The sequence below is a fragment of the Xiphophorus hellerii genome, chromosome 2, assembly GCF_003331165.1.
Source record: "Xiphophorus hellerii strain 12219 chromosome 2, Xiphophorus_hellerii-4.1, whole genome shotgun sequence".
Lineage (NCBI taxonomy): Eukaryota > Metazoa > Chordata > Actinopteri > Cyprinodontiformes > Poeciliidae > Xiphophorus > Xiphophorus hellerii.
Window position 1 is genome coordinate 13,621,782 of NC_045673.1, and position 19,269 is coordinate 13,641,050.

At 39.9% G+C, this 19,269-nt stretch overlaps 2 protein-coding genes across 3 annotated transcripts; one reads left to right on the plus strand and one right to left on the minus strand.

Moving 5' to 3' along the window:
• Window positions 1–107: 107 nt before the first annotated feature.
• On the minus strand, window positions 108–5,797 carry rad52 (RAD52 homolog, DNA repair protein). 2 transcript variants are annotated; one of them, XM_032577763.1, is made up of 12 exons: window positions 5,736–5,797; window positions 4,899–4,959; window positions 3,699–3,800; window positions 3,498–3,591; window positions 3,292–3,359; window positions 2,817–2,935; window positions 2,658–2,733; window positions 2,362–2,588; window positions 2,087–2,277; window positions 1,119–1,193; window positions 744–959; window positions 108–671 (listed from the first exon to the last, which is right to left on the minus strand). In XM_032577763.1, the coding sequence occupies exons 1-12, from the start codon at window positions 5,795–5,797 to the stop codon at window positions 610–612; spliced, it is 1,353 nt and encodes a 450-aa protein (XP_032433654.1). In that variant the 3' UTR covers window positions 108–609. The 2 variants fall into 2 exon arrangements, with proteins under 2 accessions (XP_032433654.1, XP_032433663.1); XM_032577772.1 differs by having other exon boundaries at window positions 5,666–5,775.
• Window positions 5,798–7,241: 1,444 nt separating this feature from the next.
• prr5a (proline rich 5a (renal)) lies at window positions 7,242–18,848 on the plus strand. Its single transcript, XM_032577753.1, has 11 exons — window positions 7,242–7,485; window positions 9,956–10,089; window positions 12,448–12,573; window positions 12,652–12,732; window positions 13,228–13,276; window positions 13,408–13,465; window positions 14,013–14,104; window positions 14,232–14,372; window positions 15,822–15,957; window positions 16,030–16,308; window positions 16,398–18,848. Exons 2-11 carry the CDS (start codon window positions 9,956–9,958, stop codon window positions 16,679–16,681), a joined length of 1,380 nt encoding a protein of 459 aa, XP_032433644.1. The 5' UTR covers window positions 7,242–7,485; the 3' UTR covers window positions 16,682–18,848.
• The last annotated feature ends 421 nt before the right edge of the window (window positions 18,849–19,269 follow it).

Below are 19,269 nucleotides of genomic sequence, written 5' to 3' on the forward strand. Positions count from 1 at the left end.
CATGCTGATGAAGTGTTAACTTCAACGTTTTTGATAACGGAATAAGTATTTCTTTTACTCGTTTGCTTTCCTGACAGTCGTCAATATCACAGGCACAACCTCAGCAACAGGTTATCAGCATGCTAGCTTTACTGGGTGTTTATTCCTATAAACAAACAACCATTTCACAACTTGACCACTGCACAACACAAGCTTACAAAGGTTAACATCCGTGTGCGATCACACAATTCCCAGAACCCCCTCCGTCCTGTTAAAGGCCCCTGGCGCACGGCTCTCTCATCCTATCCCTCCTGACTTCCTGTGATTCTGTGTCTGTTTTGTGTACATTTTTAAACATTGTACAAAATGTAAAAACAAATAAAAATATCAAATACAAACAATGTCTGTCATTTGTCCGTTTACAGGGTCTGCTCATTCCTCAAAAGATTTAAACATTTTATTCCGAGTTTTCTAATTAAAACACTTTTAAGACCGTAATGGTGCACAAGAGGTTTTCTTTGATCAATGAGGTGCAGAGATTGTAACGTAGCAGTAACGCTGTGCAAGAGGAACACGAGTATATTGAAAATAAATAAAACAAAGATTTTTCTCTAAGCGCAGAGTAAAGTGTCATGTGTCCAGCCGGCGTTTCTTCAGCTGCTGTCCTTGTCTGTATGGACTGAAGGCTTCACCTGGAAATCAGAGGAGTAGAAGTTGAAAATAAAAACTTCAGCCAGAGGCTCAGACACTCTGAGATGGTCTACCTGGTCTCCCCTGGTGCTGATTGTTGTGTGGCGGCCTGGAGTGAGCGTTCGGGCTTCTGGTCGACGCTCTCTGCGGGGTTTTACTTCGCGTCTGCATTTGGTGACTCCCGGGCGTTCTGGGCCTGCTCCCTCTGGGAGAAGACGCGTCTGCGGGAACATCCAGCTCCTCGATCCCATCCAAAGTGAAATCCCAGAGCTCTGGGTCGTCTGCAGATACTGCAAGACAGGAGGAGGAAACCTCAGCAACTAAACCCGAGGCGATGGATTAAAGCACTGTTTGATCCAGTTGAGCTTTCGGAACGGTCAACACTGTAATCACACATGAGAAGGATTTAAGTCTTTTAGATTATTTATGCCCTGTTTGAATAATCTTACCTGCACATGTGTTCCTGCTGCCTGACTGGTTTTCGGATGTTTTGTTGTCGCTAAACGCAGACGCACCGTCCTCACCTGAGGAGCAGGGAAAAAAAAAAAAACTGGAGCTCAAATCTTGACATGTAAAATATGAACTAAGAATAATTTCAGAGTTTGTGAATCCCCTTTCATTGAGGATAACTTTCTTATTGACAACCTCACAATGTTTTAGGTTATTTTGTGGGAAGCAATCAATCATGCTTTAGTGGAATCAGATTTGTCAGGCGGATGTTTTCACAATCATTTAACATAATCATGACTATATTATCTTCAACAATGTTAGTATTGCACAGTTTCCCTCAAAATGGATGTGATTAGGCCTGCCGCAATAACAAATTTTGCAATTTTGCTCAATGACTAATTGTCCCAGAAGTGATTGCAATTTGAGACAATTTTCAACTAAAATAATAATGGTACATTAATGCGAGCGCATCCTCTCAAAGACCAAAAACCTTTCATTTCTAAAGAACATGTAACACTGGAGCTGGGAGACATTTTAAATATTCAAAATAAATTAACAAAACAACAATAATTAAAACTGATTATGAAGTGTGTGTAAAGAAAATTGTGTTTCAAAAAATATTAATCATTCAGCTTCGACAGGAAAAACAGGCAAAAATGTCAGGAGTTTTGTAAAAAAAATAAAAAAAAAGTGCTGACTACTTCGTACTGGGTGTCAAATGTTTGTAGCATTTTTTAAAATGATGGTTTTTCAACAAACATCTCTAATGATTATTGAGTTCATTTTAATTTATTATGCAATGAATTCATTTATTGCGACAGGCTTAGGTGCGATTCACCTCTAAAATGTACTTTTTGTTAAGTGCGCCAAACTCAAACACATTTAATCTTTTCTATGCCACAGTACAGAAAAAATTAAAGGGTTTACTAAACTGTGTGAATCATATTTTCTCTGGCTGGAACTCTACCTCCCGTGGATCTCCGTCCCATCGCGACCTCCGCCTCCTCAGTCTTTGCTTGTTGCAGTTTCTGCTGCAGCTTCTTGGCCTCCATCTCCCTCCTGAACTTCTGCTGCAGCTGCTGCTGCCGCAGCTTTCTCAGATGTTTGGGGTCCGTGTTTGGGGCGGATATGACGACGTCGGCAGCGTCCGCGGCTGACCTTTAGAGGACGAAGGTAAGAGGTGCTTTCTTTTACAGCAGAGATGACAGAACGAGATCGCCCCATGAAGCGCGGTGTGTTCACCTGGAGAGGACGTTTTCTGTCTTTATGTCGGCTGCAGAGCCAGCTGAACTGGACCAGTGGTCCTCTGATTGGTTCTGATTGAAGACTCTGGGCTCCAGTGGCATCCTGGCAGGTTCTATTGCACTCACTGGGTTTTGACCGCTGACCAGACTGCAGAAGCGGGCCTTCTCTATGGACGGCTGGCCCTCGGAGCGCTTCGTCCGTGCCGGGTCCAGATCAGGACGAGGCTGTGCAGAGAGAAGCGGTGATTACAGAAACATCGACACAAAGCTTCAGCTTCCTTTGTTATTCCTCACCTGTTTGGGAATCTTGTTAATCGCAAGGAGGTATTCTTTATCCAGGATGCAGTTTCCGAGAGCGTTGCCAAAACATCTCCACATGACGAATAAAGACGTTAATTTTTCTGCACCAATCCAAGCAAATTTAAGAAAGAAAAACATGAAATTCTTCTTTACTTCAGAGCTCTCTTCATGCCGTCTGTCACAGCTTCCTTCCTCGCCTTTTCCAGAGACAGAGCTTTAGACCTCAGACCCTCGCTGACTCCGTACCCCACATCCTCATGAAACGACCCGTCCTGGAGGGAAACAAATGGCTTCATTTCACAAATTCACATTGATGACATGAGTATATAAGAAGTGGAAGGAAATTGTGCTTTGTTTTTTGCCGTTTGGCAGTTTTGCTTATTTCAGGGTCTCAGTACAACAGAACCCCTCGCTTTTTCACATTTGAATCAGGAAAACCAAGTGTTCCTTTACAATTATGCACTACTTTCTGTTGCTCTGTCAAATAAAATCCCAATAAATGCATTGAATTTTGTGATTCTCATGTAACAAGAGAAAGCTTTCGACAGAGAAATCCCCAAAGCAGACATTAATGAAGAGTTTGTGAATCACATAAAGGATTGGAAAACATTAAGAGTGATTGTCCAACCTTCAGCTGCACTTTGACAAACGCGCTGACTCCAACATAAAACTTCCCATTGATGAGGTCTACAAAGTCTGAGAACAAAGGAAAAACTTGTTTTTATGATTATTTTTAAATTAAACATCATTGTACATTACTTTATTACTCACAAAATGTCGGCATTGGACAAATAGCGTCTTGCATTTGACGTTGACTGCACAAGCACTTCTTACCGACATTTTGCTGGGAAATGGAGTGAGACCATCCATTGTATCCAAACATCTCATTGGCCAGGCTGATGACGCGATGTCCTTCAATGTAACAAACCTGTCCAAAACAGGAAAAAGGTCCATTTAGCTCAAACCGCAGAGGTGGTTTGTTGCAGGAAGTCTCTAAAACGCTCGTCACGGCTCTGAAGAAACACAAAGTGTTGCCTTTTGTCCTCCTCCAGCCATTCTGGTGCTGATGAACTCGGGTCCCAGCCGCTGCTGCAGAGCGTCCTGCACGGCCCGGTACTCCTCCGCCGTGTAGGTGCACTGTCCGGAGGCAGAGGTACAACAACATTTATGAGACGATACAATGATGAGAGAAGACGCGGCAACGATAATCAGTCATTTCACAGCATGTTATAGAGTAGGTATTTGACAAGTTAAAGAAGGAAATGTCATTTAACTCTAGATTTGTTTCTTATGCTAATAAATCTCAGTAAGTTTAAGATTACAAACCAATTTAAACAACACAGTGCTTCCGATTCAGGAGTGTGGTGAAGAAAGCTGTAATTATTGTACATTATTTTTCAGAAATTCCATGTTTTTCCATCCAGTTGAAATAGAAAATACAGTCAAACTCTGTTTTTCTCTGACCTTAGTTATTGCAGAACCTCAATACACTATTTATACAAAATCGTCTTTTCCAGATGATTTCTTTATTTATTTATTTTTGTTGCAATCTTTTAAAGCTTAGATCAACTCTGTTTTAAATCCTATAATTCCAGTCAGATTAAGAACTGGATTATCCAACACTAAGGAGAAGTTAACTACAGAGCAGATTTGATCTTTGGTACCTTTATTTCAAATGTAAACGTGAAAGAAAGTACCAGATCTCATGCTTTGTTTGTCCTAACCTTTTAACCCAACTCAGCTTTCGTCAAGTCAATTAATTTCGAAAGCATATTTAAAAACGACAACTATTGACCAAAGCATGTACAACTCAAATTATATCAGCATTATAGGTTCTATCCAACATTAGAACCACAGGAACAATACGATGATTAAAAATGTTGAAAAATTAAACAATCATTAAAAGTTTTTTTTTAAGGCATTCAGTCATTAAATTAAAAAATAAAGTACTGAAGGATAAACGGATGAACCCGAGTAGTGGAGTTTAACAGTGGAGCAAATCAAAGACAAATCGTGTCACATAAAATTTAAATAAACTCATAATTTTTTTGGACGAAGATTTTTTTGCAGCGTAAATAAATATCCGTAACTTCATTCAAGCCACTCATCTGTCAAAGTCAGCAACTTTCTTTGACCTTAATAATGAATTAAGTGTGTTTAATTTATTTCTTATTGTCCTTAATAAATATAATAGAACATAAAAATGGCGCTTCTCTCCACTTTCTCTCCGCTTACTTGTCCGAAGCCCCTGGATGATGCATGGACACTCTTCTCCTCCGTGCTCATCGCTGCAGTCCTAAAATGATTAAATGTCCAATGGATTTACAACATAAATAATTATGCATACACGTCACAGGTAAAATTAAATGGGAAATAAATAAATGATTTTACTAAAATGTACCAATAGTTACACGTAAACATGAGATTTATGAATTAAAATATAAACCGACTGTATGATAATATCTTCCTCCTGAATTTATTGAGTTATTTCATTGTTCACTTGGTGCAGTCCACCAATGAAATGATTCAAATTGTTGTAACTTCTTCATATTCCACTTAACTCCAGTCATCTCAGGCTCTCCCATTTACTTTTGGGTAACTTACTATATTTACTTCTACTTAAATAAATACTACAAAAGTCCCAAATGTTTTGTTAATATTCTACTTATGAAACATTATATTCAGTTGTTTTCCATTTACTGAGAAATTTGATGTAAATGTCAACCATTGATGACTTTTTTTGTTGTTGTTGTTGAATTGTGACCCTTTTGGACTTCCATAGCTGCACATAAACACGGAGCACTGCCCAGTAGCTCTTTCTATTGTGTCAAGTAGCTTATTTAAAACTCCTAAATTGTTCATAAAATAAAAATAACTAGTGAAGAGTTTGTTAAATATAGGATACTTTTAGGAAAAGCTCTCAATCCTCCCCTTTACTTGCTAATACGGTTTGTATTCAGGTCCGACTATAAATAACTACGAAACATGTAAGTATAACTCACCTGTTTAAGCTCCTCTAAGCTATTTTTATGATAAAAATCCACAGAAATATTTAAGAAATGTGCAGCTTACGCTTTCAAAGTAGCCACCGTGTGAACTTCCCGCTCGCACTGCCGGGGGAGGAGCTTCTTCATGCTGCCTTCATGACTATCGGAAAGGAAAGTGTCAACAAGCCCACGGCTACGAGGAATTGTTAAAAATTGATCATTTAAAAAAAAAAAAAGTTATTCACAAGACAACTTACTTAATGATTTTATTTAGACACCTTTAGACTACAACTGTTCATATAAGAAGGAAGCGCAGGGAGATTTGGTAGAGAAAATTTCGAGGTGAACTTGAAGTTTTGTGTCGTAATCTCTTATCTTTACTCTACACGGGAAATTTAAGCAAGAGGAGACAAAAGACAAACCAGAAAAAGTCAAATAAAAATAAGCCAAATACTTTTAAAAGATTCAAATCCATAAATAACATGACCTACTGGAAATTGTACAAGCACAATATGAACAATAAAATGGAAAAATTAATATTTGTGGGTTTTTTTTCATTTATCATTTATTGTTCTTTTGGCCATTATGATGTTTCAGTGCCCCTTATGTTTCCTTTGGTGGTTATTTTGTCTCATAATATCAGCTATTTTCCACCTGTACAGCTTAATATTTCAAAACATTCAGCCAGAACTTTGGGCAGGTTTAAATTAAAACTTAGTCCTATTTCAGAATGGTCAGATCGTAGTCTTGTCTTAAATTCAGTAAGAATTTGTGTAAGGACTTAAAATTTTAAAAGGTGCAGCTATTTCGCAAAGAAGAATTGGGCAAAACTGTTTACTCTGGCGATGATGAATACAAATTCATGTTGCACTTTTTTTTAGATGTTTGTATTTAACCCATCCTAAAAGATATATATGATTTCTCTTCCACTCCCCAATTGCATTTTGTATTTTTCTGATTATTTTTCCCCCTCAAAAAGATACATTCAAGTTTGTGGTTTAAATGTGACAAAAAGTGAGCAAGCTCAATGTGTGAAACATTTCTTGCAAGGCGCTTTTAACTTTTTATAACTGCATATCTCTACAGTTTTATGATTTGGTGTTATCTAAAGTCATGCAAATGCGAATTTTCATCACTGAAGATAATCTTTTCACTTTTTACTGTACAAGTACATGTTTTTTATTTAAGAATGGGTTTGCACTGGCAAGTGACAAAGACCTGCTTGCTCCGCAGCATTGTTTTTAAAGCCAGTGCAGATAATGTGAGTTTGATTAAGATCGTATTTTTCTTACTGATAAGAGGCAATGTGGCACATGCAGTTCTTTTCTTGCGCCACTATCTGTACATCTGCCGTTGTGTCCACCGCTCTTTCCTGTTTTGCTTATTATTGCTTCCATGTGGCACAATAAACTATCCCACGAGTTACAGAGACAAACTGCATGTTTCTGATGAAGCTCTGCGGTTTTCCTCGCTTCCATACAGCTATAATAATAACAACAATAACCACAGCGCGCGTTCACGGGCATGCTCGTAACAGCGACCAGGTTTCTGCTATTTTTTTTTTTTTCTTCTTCGTTTTTTTTTTTTTTTGCATCTCGTCAAAACAAAGCGGGGGCGAGCCGCAGCCAGAGAGCGAGCGGCAGTTCCTGCCTCATGAATGAGAGGTCGGTCGGACCCTTCGTCCCGCACCCTGACGCCCGCCCGTGGGGCTGCGCAATCCGGCGTGGTGCAGCTAGAGGAGCCTGCAGCTGATGAGTCCCGGTCAGAAGACGCTTCCTCTCGGCTGTACATGACCGCTTCATCCCACCGGCTGCGACACGACGGGATCAGGAACGGTGAGCGCAGAGGCTGCTGCTGTGGGCGGGCTGGGGGCGCATTTCACACACACCAACTTTGTACCCAACAGTGATACTGTGTTTTTTTTTTGTTTGTTTGTTTGTTGTTGTTTTTTTTAAAACTTGCTCATCTGCGTGTTTACATCCGTGCGGGTGTGTTTACCCCGGTGTTTTATCCATACAGGTAGTGGTGAATTAGAAAGCTCCACGTACGCACGGCTCGCTGCTGTACGGTCCTCCCCTGCAGGATAAACGTGGACTGTTGATTGCGTGTCTGCGCCGATCGATTGGCCATCTAATGTCGGGGGAAAAGGCCGCTCAGTTGTAAATCAATTGGTCGGAAAAGAAACGGGGGTCGATTAGAAATTAAAAAGCGGCATCGATCGGATGTGAGAGTGTAGTCGCAGACAAGGAGGAGGGGAGAACAAAAGCAGAAATGCCCAGACTGGCGTGGCTTGGCATTTCTGCTAGACGCTTTCTGTTTTCCTCTCTCAGATCTGATTTAATCCAATAATAATTGATCAGACCTTCATAACACACACCAATCACAATTCCTCACCACTATCTAACATTCCTCTGTAAAACCTTTGTTTTATAAAGAGACATGCCAGACTGTTATTCCCCCCTCTGACCACCGGATGGTGCTTTGCTGTTGAGCTTCAGTTTTGTGTTTCTATGCAGGGAGACACCCAAATACACTGTAACTGTAAGGCCACAAAGCCTTTACAGGAACCATTCACTCACTTACTCACCGATGCATGTACACACATGCTGGTTCCCTTTTTTTCCGCTGATGTAATGAGTGATTACAGGAAGGCTGCGAGGTGATTGCCAAACACTCGTCTGCTATTTCTGAATGACTCTTAACTGACAGAGAAGACTCTGAAAGAACAACTTCTGTAAATTAAAAAAAGTGGCAGTATGTGGTTTGTTTTTGTTCTTCCCTTTTGACTAATGTTTTTGATTTATGTAGTTGTTGCTTTTTTCTTTGAGTTGATCAATGGTGTCAGGTCCTGAGAGAGGTTTTGATCAGGCAGCAGGAGATCTTCCAGAACGGTTTCAAAGAAACTAGGGGGTAACTGCCATAAGATTGCGTGGAAAATAGATGTTAAATTTAGTAATATTTTTTCTTAGACTCTTCTTATGAGGTTGGTGCCATTGGTAGCAATGTTTTGTTGACATGACATATTCTCCCTGTGCGTCTCTGTGTTGCTCTGTTGATGGACTAGCAGCCTGTCCAGGAGTAGTATTGGTGGTTGGGGTTATTTATGCAAATTTCACAACAGGTGTCAGTAATAACTCAGGTGAAACACATACAAAGAAGTCAAAACGTCCATCCATCAATCCTTTCCAGATGGTGAATTTGTTCAGCAGCCATTTGGCGAGAGGCGAGGTACACCCTGCACAGGACCCAGTCCATCAAAACACAACAAAAAGTCACACACACACACCCACACACACACACACACACACACCCACACACACGCACACACACACACACACCCACACACATGTACACCCCCACACACACACACACACACACACACACTCACTCATAAGGGCAGTTTCTAGAGAAACTATTTTACCCGGCAGCCATGTTTGTTTCAGAATACTTTTGTTTGCAGAGACTTCATAATTAATTTTATTTGTTGTTTCTGTTATTTTGTTCATTTGTTTTGGATATTTAAAATGTCTTCCAGCGTTAAATGTTCATTAGACTTTAAAGTTTACAGATTTTCCAGAATGCGTTCTTGCATTATTACGCCATTACCGTATTATTATCTGAAAATTGTCTCAAAACAATAATATTATCGTTTATCGTAATACCTTCTGGGACAATTTATCGTCCAGCAAAATTCGTTATTGTGACAGGCCTGGTACTGACAGACTCTATATAGCTGAAGGACAATACTCAATAAGAATCTGAAGATTAAATGAGTGCGAATTTTTCAGCAAGGCAGCAATCTGAAGGAAAATCCACAGAATAACCTGAATATGAGAGTGTATGGAAAGGATGAAATGTGTGATACTTATTTTCCCAGTGGTATCGGGTGGTGAGCGTCTCGCTGTGAAGGACATAAGCTTAAGACATTCAGCTCAAGGTTCTGGGTCAGTGAATCATGTGAAAACCTCCTTGTTGGGTATGAACTGAAGAACGGTTTGTTAAAAAAAAAAAAAAAAAAAAAAGTCCCACTGCAGCCAAAGCAACCAAACCACAAAAGTATTAAACTGCTAATTGGGAAAATAAATATTATGTTGGTGAATCAGTCAAGTTTGACCTCTCCTCTCTAGTTTCACATTTGCAATATTTGTAGTGTCTGAACAGAGAGGCCTGGAAGGGACCCCCTACTGTTTTGTTCACTTTAAACCACCTTGCTTGTTTGTTCAAACATCTTTCCTGTAACCGTAACGACTGTTTTGCTTTCATTTCTCCTCCTCCTCTTCCGTCACCTCTTCCTCCTGGGCTCAGATGCTTGACGGACTCCGGCGGCGGCACGCCTCCCGCTCCTCCCCCAGACCCCTTTCCCTCAACTTCAGCACCTTCTCGGCCCCTCCCCCGAGCCCGGACATGGACAGCAGCGGCACCGAGCATCCGTTCAGGAGGTAAGGCTCAGTTCCTGCCCTGTATTAACATTTAACACCATGCGGCATCCTGGGGAAGAAACACATGAAATATTAATTAGCATTAAGCCTGTTTCTGGTCCCAGATGATTTCCTTACCCAGCTGAGCTTTCTCTGCAACACATGCTGGCCTGGTGATAATGACCTCATGCTGGGGATGCTTGATTGACTCGGTTCTTTCCTTTTGTTCGTCTCATCAGTTTGTGGCCCTGCTTTTCATGCTGTTTGTGTTTGCGTGTGTGCGTGGGAGTGAAAGGGGGTCTGTTGTTTACTGCTGTGCTGTCAGCACTCAGAGTTTCTGGACTGCGTGGGTTTAAACTCATCGTGTCTTATTTTTCAGAGAGCTTGTTTTCATCGCCCATCTCTTTAGAAAATATGCATAGCTTTTTTTTTTTATCTCTTTCTCCCTCTATGCTTTAAAGTTTAATTTTCAATTGAGGACACTTTTTTTTATGACTGCACCAAAGTAGGTCCTAAAAATTACAATTAGGCTACATCCAGGTTCCTGAAATAAATGAGGATTTGGAGGACCATGTCTCCTAAAGGGGATGTCCCATATAGAGAGGAAGAGCAGAGGAAGTTTCAGCTCTCAACCCTCAGAGAGATTTGTGGCAGCGCTCACTCTAGTGGACTCTCTGGTTCAGTTTTCTATGAGGTCTTCATCACTCTGCTGTCATTTTTAAACAGGTTATTTTGCTGCATCGAATCAAAATCTATGAGAAATTCTAAAACACTAAAGTATGAACCAGGAAGTGTAGATAATGTTATGATTAATGTGAACATTTCATGTTCTGGAAGTCGGGACTTAAACTCGAGTCTTTTGCAGCTTCTTCCAACGGTCCACATTCACACAGCATGATTCTGCCACCACCATATTTTGGTGTACTCCCTAACAAATCTCTGTCGTCTTTAAGCTACAAAAAGACGAACTAGATTTCTAGTGCAAATATCATAGACAAAAACTAACTTACAACTAACGTTTCAACAAGATATAGGAGCTTGTTTTAAGTCAACAGTTTCTTAATATTGTTTTAAAATGAAGTGCTATTTCAACTGGCATTATTTTATTTATTATATGACAAAATTTACTTGCTATAAATGAAATAATCTGCTAGTGGAATTGTATTGTTTTATTAATATTAAGAAATTACAGATTTAAAACAACCCCCTATATCTTACTAAGAGGCTATTTAAAAGTTAGTTGTTATCTTATTTCAAGTGCACTAAGATATTTGCACTAGAAACTAGACCAAAAATACTTGATAAGGTTTTGTCTTTTTGCAGTGTTCAGAACAGCTGTATTTATACTGTGAATAAATTACAGGTAAACTTTTTTTTATTATACTGCAGTGAAAAAATACTTACCCTCTCAGCAAATTCTTCAGTTATTGCAATATTTAGAACACTAAAAGTCTCCAGATCATAAATGCAAAGGGCAGTTCTGTAATAATAATTTAATTCATTGTGTGAAAAACTAAATGCTCTCTAAACAAAATAACTGATTGTGCCACACTTCCAGGCTGGCATCAAGTGTCTGCTGTGGAGAGAGACTGTTGTTATTTTTCTCTAGTGTTGTTAGTTCATCAGGACTTCACACTTTCCAGAATGTTCCACTTTTGTTTCATCAGTCCATAAACACTATTAATGTGGAATAACATCTCAAGTCTCAAGCTAAAAAATACGTTTAATAAATAAATGACTGAGAATATTTTAGCGGCACTGTTTTGCAGCAGAGGTCTGTTTTTCATTTGTTCGTTTTCCTCATCCAGCTGTAGTGAAGCAGGAAAACCTTCTTCATTGTCTCGCACCGTGTCGCTGCTTCCTGTCCCTTTTTCCGCTGTTGTCAATAAACCATATGACTTCCTTCTCCTCTTCTCAGTGCAGTCACAAGCACAGCAACTGTTTAGGCCTGCTTACCCTGTAGTTCCTCCGGCATCTGTGCTCTGCATAAATATTTCTTTGCATCAATGGCGGTATTGTACTGACTGCGAGGCAGTTGAAGGAGGCAGAGAATGCCCCCAGCGGTGCGTGTGCTATTGTTTTCCTGCTCTTCTGAGAGATCCGGCGGCGCAGCGACACTGTGCTTCACCTCCCAGCTGGGCTCCACCCATCCTGCTCTTCGCTTGTTGCCCCAGTCTCACCATGCACCACTCTGCCCTACTTCTCTCCTCCTCCTGCTCTTGTCACCGGCTGCTCTTTGTTTTCTTTTTTTTTTCTCCGCCGTTTGAGTTCTCCTCTGCCTCGAAGCTGTCTCCTCGCGTTTCCTCCGCGTATGTCGACTCATTGCCTGACCTTCTTTCTCGTCTGTCCCCTGTCCACCTTTAATGTTTTCCTCATGAGGACTCTGCACCGGCTGAAGTTGATGAGCTCGCCAAGCCTCAGTGAGCTCGGTAAGAGTGAGAAAAGTTCACCGGAGGACAGAGGGGAGAAGCAGAAGAGGGCCGGAGCCAACGCCACCTGGAACAGGTACACCAGATTAGAGCGGAGGCAGAAGACACGCTGGATTTAGACCAGCAGTAAAGTGCGGTTTCTGTTTGTTTGCAGCATCCACAACGCTGTGATAGCAGTCTTCCAGAAGAAGGGCCTGGCCGACAATGAACTCTACACCCTGAATGAAGGCGTCCGGTAGGTTTAGAAATCAACACAAGATGCGGATTCCCCAGCTGGGAAGATCCAGCTGCTTCATTTTAGACTTTTGATCTAATTTTGTGCTGTAATCCGTGTAATTACTGTCTGTCCAGAGCTTGCTGCTGACTGTCTGTTTTCTTCTCAATGACCTTGTTTGTGTATGATGTGTATGTGGGGCTGTGGAGTCATGTGGTCAGGCCAGATATCTCATTATCTCTCCGAGCCAGACCCATCACTTCTCTCTGCCTCCACGTTAGCCGACTGAAAATATTTCCGGAAAAAGCCACAAAGACGTGGATTCATCTTTTCTGACCACAGAAGGATAGGAGCATAATGTTCTTCAGAAAAACAGACTGCTTTCATATCGTCTTTGTTTTCACCGGGAAACTATTCGGTTACTTTACAAAACATGGTTAAATATTTTATTACATCTTCATCCAGTACATTTTATCATTAAAAGTTTAGAAAATAAACACTTGTTGTCTTTTTCAGGCATTTGTTGAAAACTGAGCTGGGTTCTTTCTTCTCAGAGTACCTCCAGGTAACGGACATTTAATTCCTCTTTTTAAATTCATTACTGACCTGCACCTCACTGTTTTATCAGACAAGAACATTAATGACGATAAATGATACTCTTATATCACGACCATAATTGTTGTCGACTTTCCACAGAATCAGCTTCTGACAAAAGGCATGGTCATTCTTCGGGACAAAATAAGATACTATGAAGGTAGGTCTGGGTTAACGTCTGGCGCATGCTTTAACTCACATCTGAAAAACAAAATCTTCACATCACCCTGAAAATACAGCAATCCGCTGAAGTTGGTGGGAAGATGGATATATCTAAAACAAGGTTATACTTGAGGAAACCCATTTAGAGGCCGGAAATTAGTTGAGAATGGGGTTTAGGTTTGACTTGCATGCAGAAAATCACCCTAAAGATGCAGTTGAAGCTACCAGATCGAGGCATAAGAGCTGCTTGAGCAGTTTTGCTTTGGTGAATCCATAAAAATTTTCACCTCTACAAGCTGGTAGAGACATAACCCAAAAGACTAATTGCAGCAAACACTGAATACAAAACCCTTCCTAAACTTTTCGGATTGCTCTTACCCATGTAATCTTCCCCTTCGTCTCCCTTTACTTTTTTGTAGTGGCCTGTCACATAAGCTCTGAATAACACACATTTTGTTGTAGTAATGTGACAAAACATGGTGAATGTAAACCAAAATGAATCCTGCAAGGCATTGTTTCTATGGTTTTGTCTCCGATTCATGCAGGCCAGAAGTTACTCGACTCCCTGGCAGAGACCTGGGACTTCTTCTTCTGTGACGTCCTCTCCATGCTGCAGGCCATCTTTCACCCAGTCCAGGTGCACAAACTCCTGAACAAGCTGCTTGTGTTTTTTTTGTTGTTTTTTTTTTGTCCACATCTCTTCTGTTGAATCCTTTTCCTGGGTGGTGCTCATCGTGGTCTCCTCCTCCCTGTGTTTCTTGCAGGGTAAGGAGCCCTCTGTCAGACAGCTGGCCCTGCTTCACTTCAGGAACACCATCGTCCTGAGTGTGAAGTTGGAGGACGCGTTGTCTCGGCCGCGGGCCCGCGTGCCACCCTCTGTCACGCAGATGTTGCTCATACTGCAGGTGAGCAGAACATTGTCTCCTAGCTCCACTCTCACTTGTTCAGCTATTTTTGTTTTGAACAGAAGCCGTACGTCGTTCCTTTGTTTGTGCCTTCAGTGAAGCTTCTTGTTTTGATGTTGGAGTTGGCATCCTTCTGCAGGAGATGTCTCAGACATTATGCTCATGACTTAAGGCATGTTCATGCTCTTCACAGTTATGTCAGCGCTGGATTTTATTCAGTGTCATTGCAGTAAGGAGGATGAATATAAAGGCATGCCACACTTTTCAGACTTTTATTTGTAAAACCTGTAAATTCTTCATTCTTTGTTCCTCTGCACTTCTTTCTGTAGGTTAACCATTACTTATCAGTGCCTCCAATACCATATTGATGTTGGGTTTTTATCATGTTTGGGTTCATATTTACCCTCATTAATATCTTAGCATGTTGCAGAGGAATAATGATAGTCTTGGCTTAATTTTGGATTTATGTTTGGATACTCATCAAGACAGACAGAATTTCCTATTTCTGACCACAGACCTTTAAGACCAGCGTGTTATTTATAGAGTTGAGGTTGACACCATTCTGGAAACCATTATCGTAATCTGTTTTATCCATTCAAAAACCAAATTTTATTATCTTTAAAAAGTGTAGGACTTCTCATAGCTTTTCCAAATATTAGTGGAGGTTATTTGTATGTATTTGAGTGTAAAAAGAGAAAATTTAGAATAAATTAAAACTTTTGCAGTCAGTTCTTGCTATTAAAATTCATTGATGTTATTTGCTGCACTATTGTAACAATTTAATTTAATCCTATGACAATGCAAAATTATAATCACCAAAATCATTTTAACTCTGAAATTGTTGAACTACTGAGAAGAGTTGGGTAGTAACTAGTTACATTTACTCAGTAACATTTACTTGAGTAACATTTTGGAGAAAAAAAAAACACTTTTAGGAGTATTTTTAATACGCTGTACTCTTTACTTTTACTTGAGTAGTTTTATTGTGAAGTATCACTTCTCTTACTTGAGTAAAATTTCTGGATTCTCAACCTACTGTGATTGACTTACGTGAATGAAAAACAAACATTTTAATTATAAACTAGACACACACCTGCAGTTTTTGTTCAAGTTTCATAAGTTTAATATGAAAAGAAATTCATTTGGAAAAATGTTTCTCTCTCATATAAATAAAAATTATTTTCATTTTAACCTTTAAAGTACAAACATTTCAACATAACTTTATGTTTCGGTCCATCTGGTGATGTAATTTTCAAATAAATGATTGATGTTTTACACGTTTTACCAAATACTTTTTTACTCTCGAGTAATTTCTTGGACGGCTATTTTTCACTTTTCCTTGAGTAGAAATATGTTGAGGTAGTGCTACTCTTACTTGAGTACAGGTTTTGGTGCCCACCTCTGCCTTTGACCCAACCTGTCAGGTTTTTGTACCTCCGTGTGTTTCAGGGGGTCCATGAGCCGCGCGGCGTTAATGAGGATTATTTAAGACTGGAGTCTCTGGTACAGAAGGTGGTCTCACCTTACCTGGGCACCCACGGCCTTTACTCTGGAGAGGAGGATGACGATCACTGCTGCGTTTTTGGTGAGCCAAAAGCAAAGTAATAATGATGTGCTGCATTTTGAAAGGTCTTTAAAGCAAGCCCTCGTTTTACAGACAAGCGTGTCCCGTGGGGCTGGCCCAAGTCTGCAGACCAGCCATCCAAAAACCCTGTGGTACGATCTAAGAGCTACAACATCCCCCTGCTGCTGACCCCCGTGGCGGAGTACGACCCGGATCCCAGCTCGGCCGGCAGCGGAGGGATCCGCCGCCACTCGGCTTGTGAGATTATATCATGCCTGGAGGAACAGGGGCTGACCTACTCCGACCTGGCTCCAGGATCTGAGCTGTCTGGTCCCTCCTCCAACAGACTCTGTGTGGGCTCTCAGTTTAATGGTAGGACTGATTTCTAACTGGTTTCACCGACCATTTTATCAAATCACGCCAGAATTCGTTACGACACAACAATGCTGTTTCATTCCCAGGGATTATACAAGCAGGCGCCGGTGCCATGGACCTGGCCCTGTCCTCCCCTTCCATCCTTCATTCCTCAGGCGCGCTCCACGGCACGGAGGCCACCACAACAGTGACTGACCTCAGCAAGGGGGCGTCCTCCTCGCCGCCCAGTGAATCGTCCAGCCCTGAAACCATAATTGGACAAGTTCCGGGGTCTGCCGGGTCAGACTCGGATGGGATATTTATTGAGTTCCCTTCTCACTCTTCGGGTGGAAAGAGCCTTAGCCGCGAGAGCAGGCAGAGCACTGTGTAGCTGTGGTCCCCTTCAGGGACCCGCAGCGAGGGTGTGCGGGAATATTTTGGTAGAAAATGGGACACAAAATTAATACATTTCAGCAAAAGGGTACATCTTCCATTTTACTTTTATACTTTCAATGACAACCTTCTTCCAGTGTGGATATTATTTAAATTATTTTATGAAACCTTTAAGCAGCTATGAAAAAAATCAGCATGCATGTCCAAGTTGACATGAAGTGGTACTGATGGCTGAAGATGTGTTGTTCCTAAATGATGAAACCTTTTTACTATTAAAAAAAAAGTCCCAAGTCCCAACAAGATGATGCAATCAACAAACACAAAAGAGCATCTAAATAACTTAAAATGTTATTGAAATGTTAACTTATTCCAAGAATTCATCTTAAAAAGTGAAACTTATATATTGGATAGATTCATTATACACACAGAGATCTTCAAACATTTATTTCTGTTAATCAAATGATTATAGCTTACAAATGATGAAAACCCAAAATACGGTTTCTCAGAAAATAATAGTGTTCAAGATAACTAAAATTATTAGTTATTGACACTTTCCACAATGAGAGAGAATAAGCCACAAATGCTTATTTTACAGAAGGTGAAAGTTCCCTTTTTGCTGCATGCAATTATATCAATGGAAAGTTGAGTGGAAGGAAAGGTGAGGTAGAAACGGCTTCAGTTGTTTAATCAGCTGTCTTCCTCATGATTATGTAGATCATAACATTTCCATAAAACAGCTGCTTAGACTCCTCAAAAGGAGCGTAGACCAAGTATTACAATAGTTATTCTCCGTGTCCTGAAACACTGTCTCCCTCTGCAGTCCTTTGAATGTACTTTGCTTCACAATCCTCTCAAGGCTGTGGTAGATACTGCTGCTTCTGGATCTTTTTATTCTACGGCATTTTTCCTTCCATGTAACGTTCCATGTCTGTATCTAGTGCCTGCCCTTGTTGTGGAAAGTGTCAGCGACAATCTGCTGGCGTTCTGTCAAGTCAGAAATCTTCGCCTCGATTGTGTCGATTAGGATGACCTTAACATAAGCGTCATTTTTTTCATTGGCTTATGTGATGGTTGCATTGTCAGAGAAACTAAATTGTGAGTTTTTGTTACTTGTAGACTGTAATTAATAAAATTACACTGATGAGTTTCATTTTGAAGCTGAAAAACTGAGATTTTCTGTGATATTCTTATTCACTGAGATAATCTGAATTCATCTGAGTGTCAAAAGCTCCAGATGCACTAATAATCTTACTTCTGACAGTCTGTGAGGATACAGAGCATTAAAAAATTAATCCCCTGCCAATGACAAGGTAGTGCATGTGGTTTACAACTAAAAATATATTAGAATGTCTTTTAAAATTTAATTTATAAATGTAACTACATATCAGTGAGACACAGAGCATCCTAAGTGGATTAGATTTGGAAGATAAAGTATTATGGGACGAACTGACACTGTTGATTTCTTTTTCTTTCTCGGATGTTTTATGGGATTTGTTCATTGTGGGGAAAATAAATATTTCTATTCACTCATTTCCTTTAATTCAGTTATTTGTTTTAGTTGTTCTCTTGCTTCCCTTGAGAATATGTACTTTAAAGAAAAAAAAACTACACATTATCTTTTGTTACAGGTCGTTTTGTATTTGTGTACTCTGATGAAGACTCTTTTATATTCCCCGTTTTCGCTCCTTCGTGTGCTGCTTGGGGGTCAAGAGGTTTTCTCGCTTTTCAGCAGCACTCGGAGCGCTGAATGCAAAATTATTTTGTGACTGCATTTGCTTTTTCTGCATGGGCTTCGTGGTTCAAGGGAATACGACAATGTTTGTTTACATTCGACAAAAATGGAAACATTTTCAACTGAATGTTGTCTCACACTGTATTTTGCACCACCACTAACATGTAAATAAAAAGTACGTTGTTGTTTTTTTTTTTTTTTGTTTTTTTTTAGAAAGGATAGATCTTGTACAGTGAACATTTGTCCTAAAAGGAATAGATTTTTTTTTTTTAAATAACTTTTTAAAATAATCTTTTTCAATGATGTTTTACCTCAAAGCATTTTGTACTTTACTTTTTGGACAATCTATGATGTCTCCAGAATTGTACTTTGTATAAATTTGTTATACTGGCCCCATAAAAAATGAATAAATTTCGGTAATATCTAAAAAAAACCCATATATGATATTTTAAATTGAATTGATTATTGATGTATGAATGAATAGGGTATTACTTAAATCTTCTTCTACTGTACCTTTCAAAGTAAACAATGCATTCTTGATTTAAGTTAGTTATTTATCTACCAAGTTGGACCTCAAGGGACCTCAATTCTTCTATTAAAGATGTTCATCACACTAAAACCCTTTAATTTTAGTTTAATCTGATCATAGGTAATTTCAGCCAACATCATCACCAGGGTTTGGTATTCTCTTCTGGAGTTGATGCAGACATTTTTTCACAGATAGACATATCGCCTTCCTGAATAATATGTTGGCTGAACATTTCCATATTAGTTTATAATAGTTCGAACAGATGAACACACCACTTTTCAGGCATCTGGAAATTGGACTCAAAGAAGAATCATAATCATTCTCA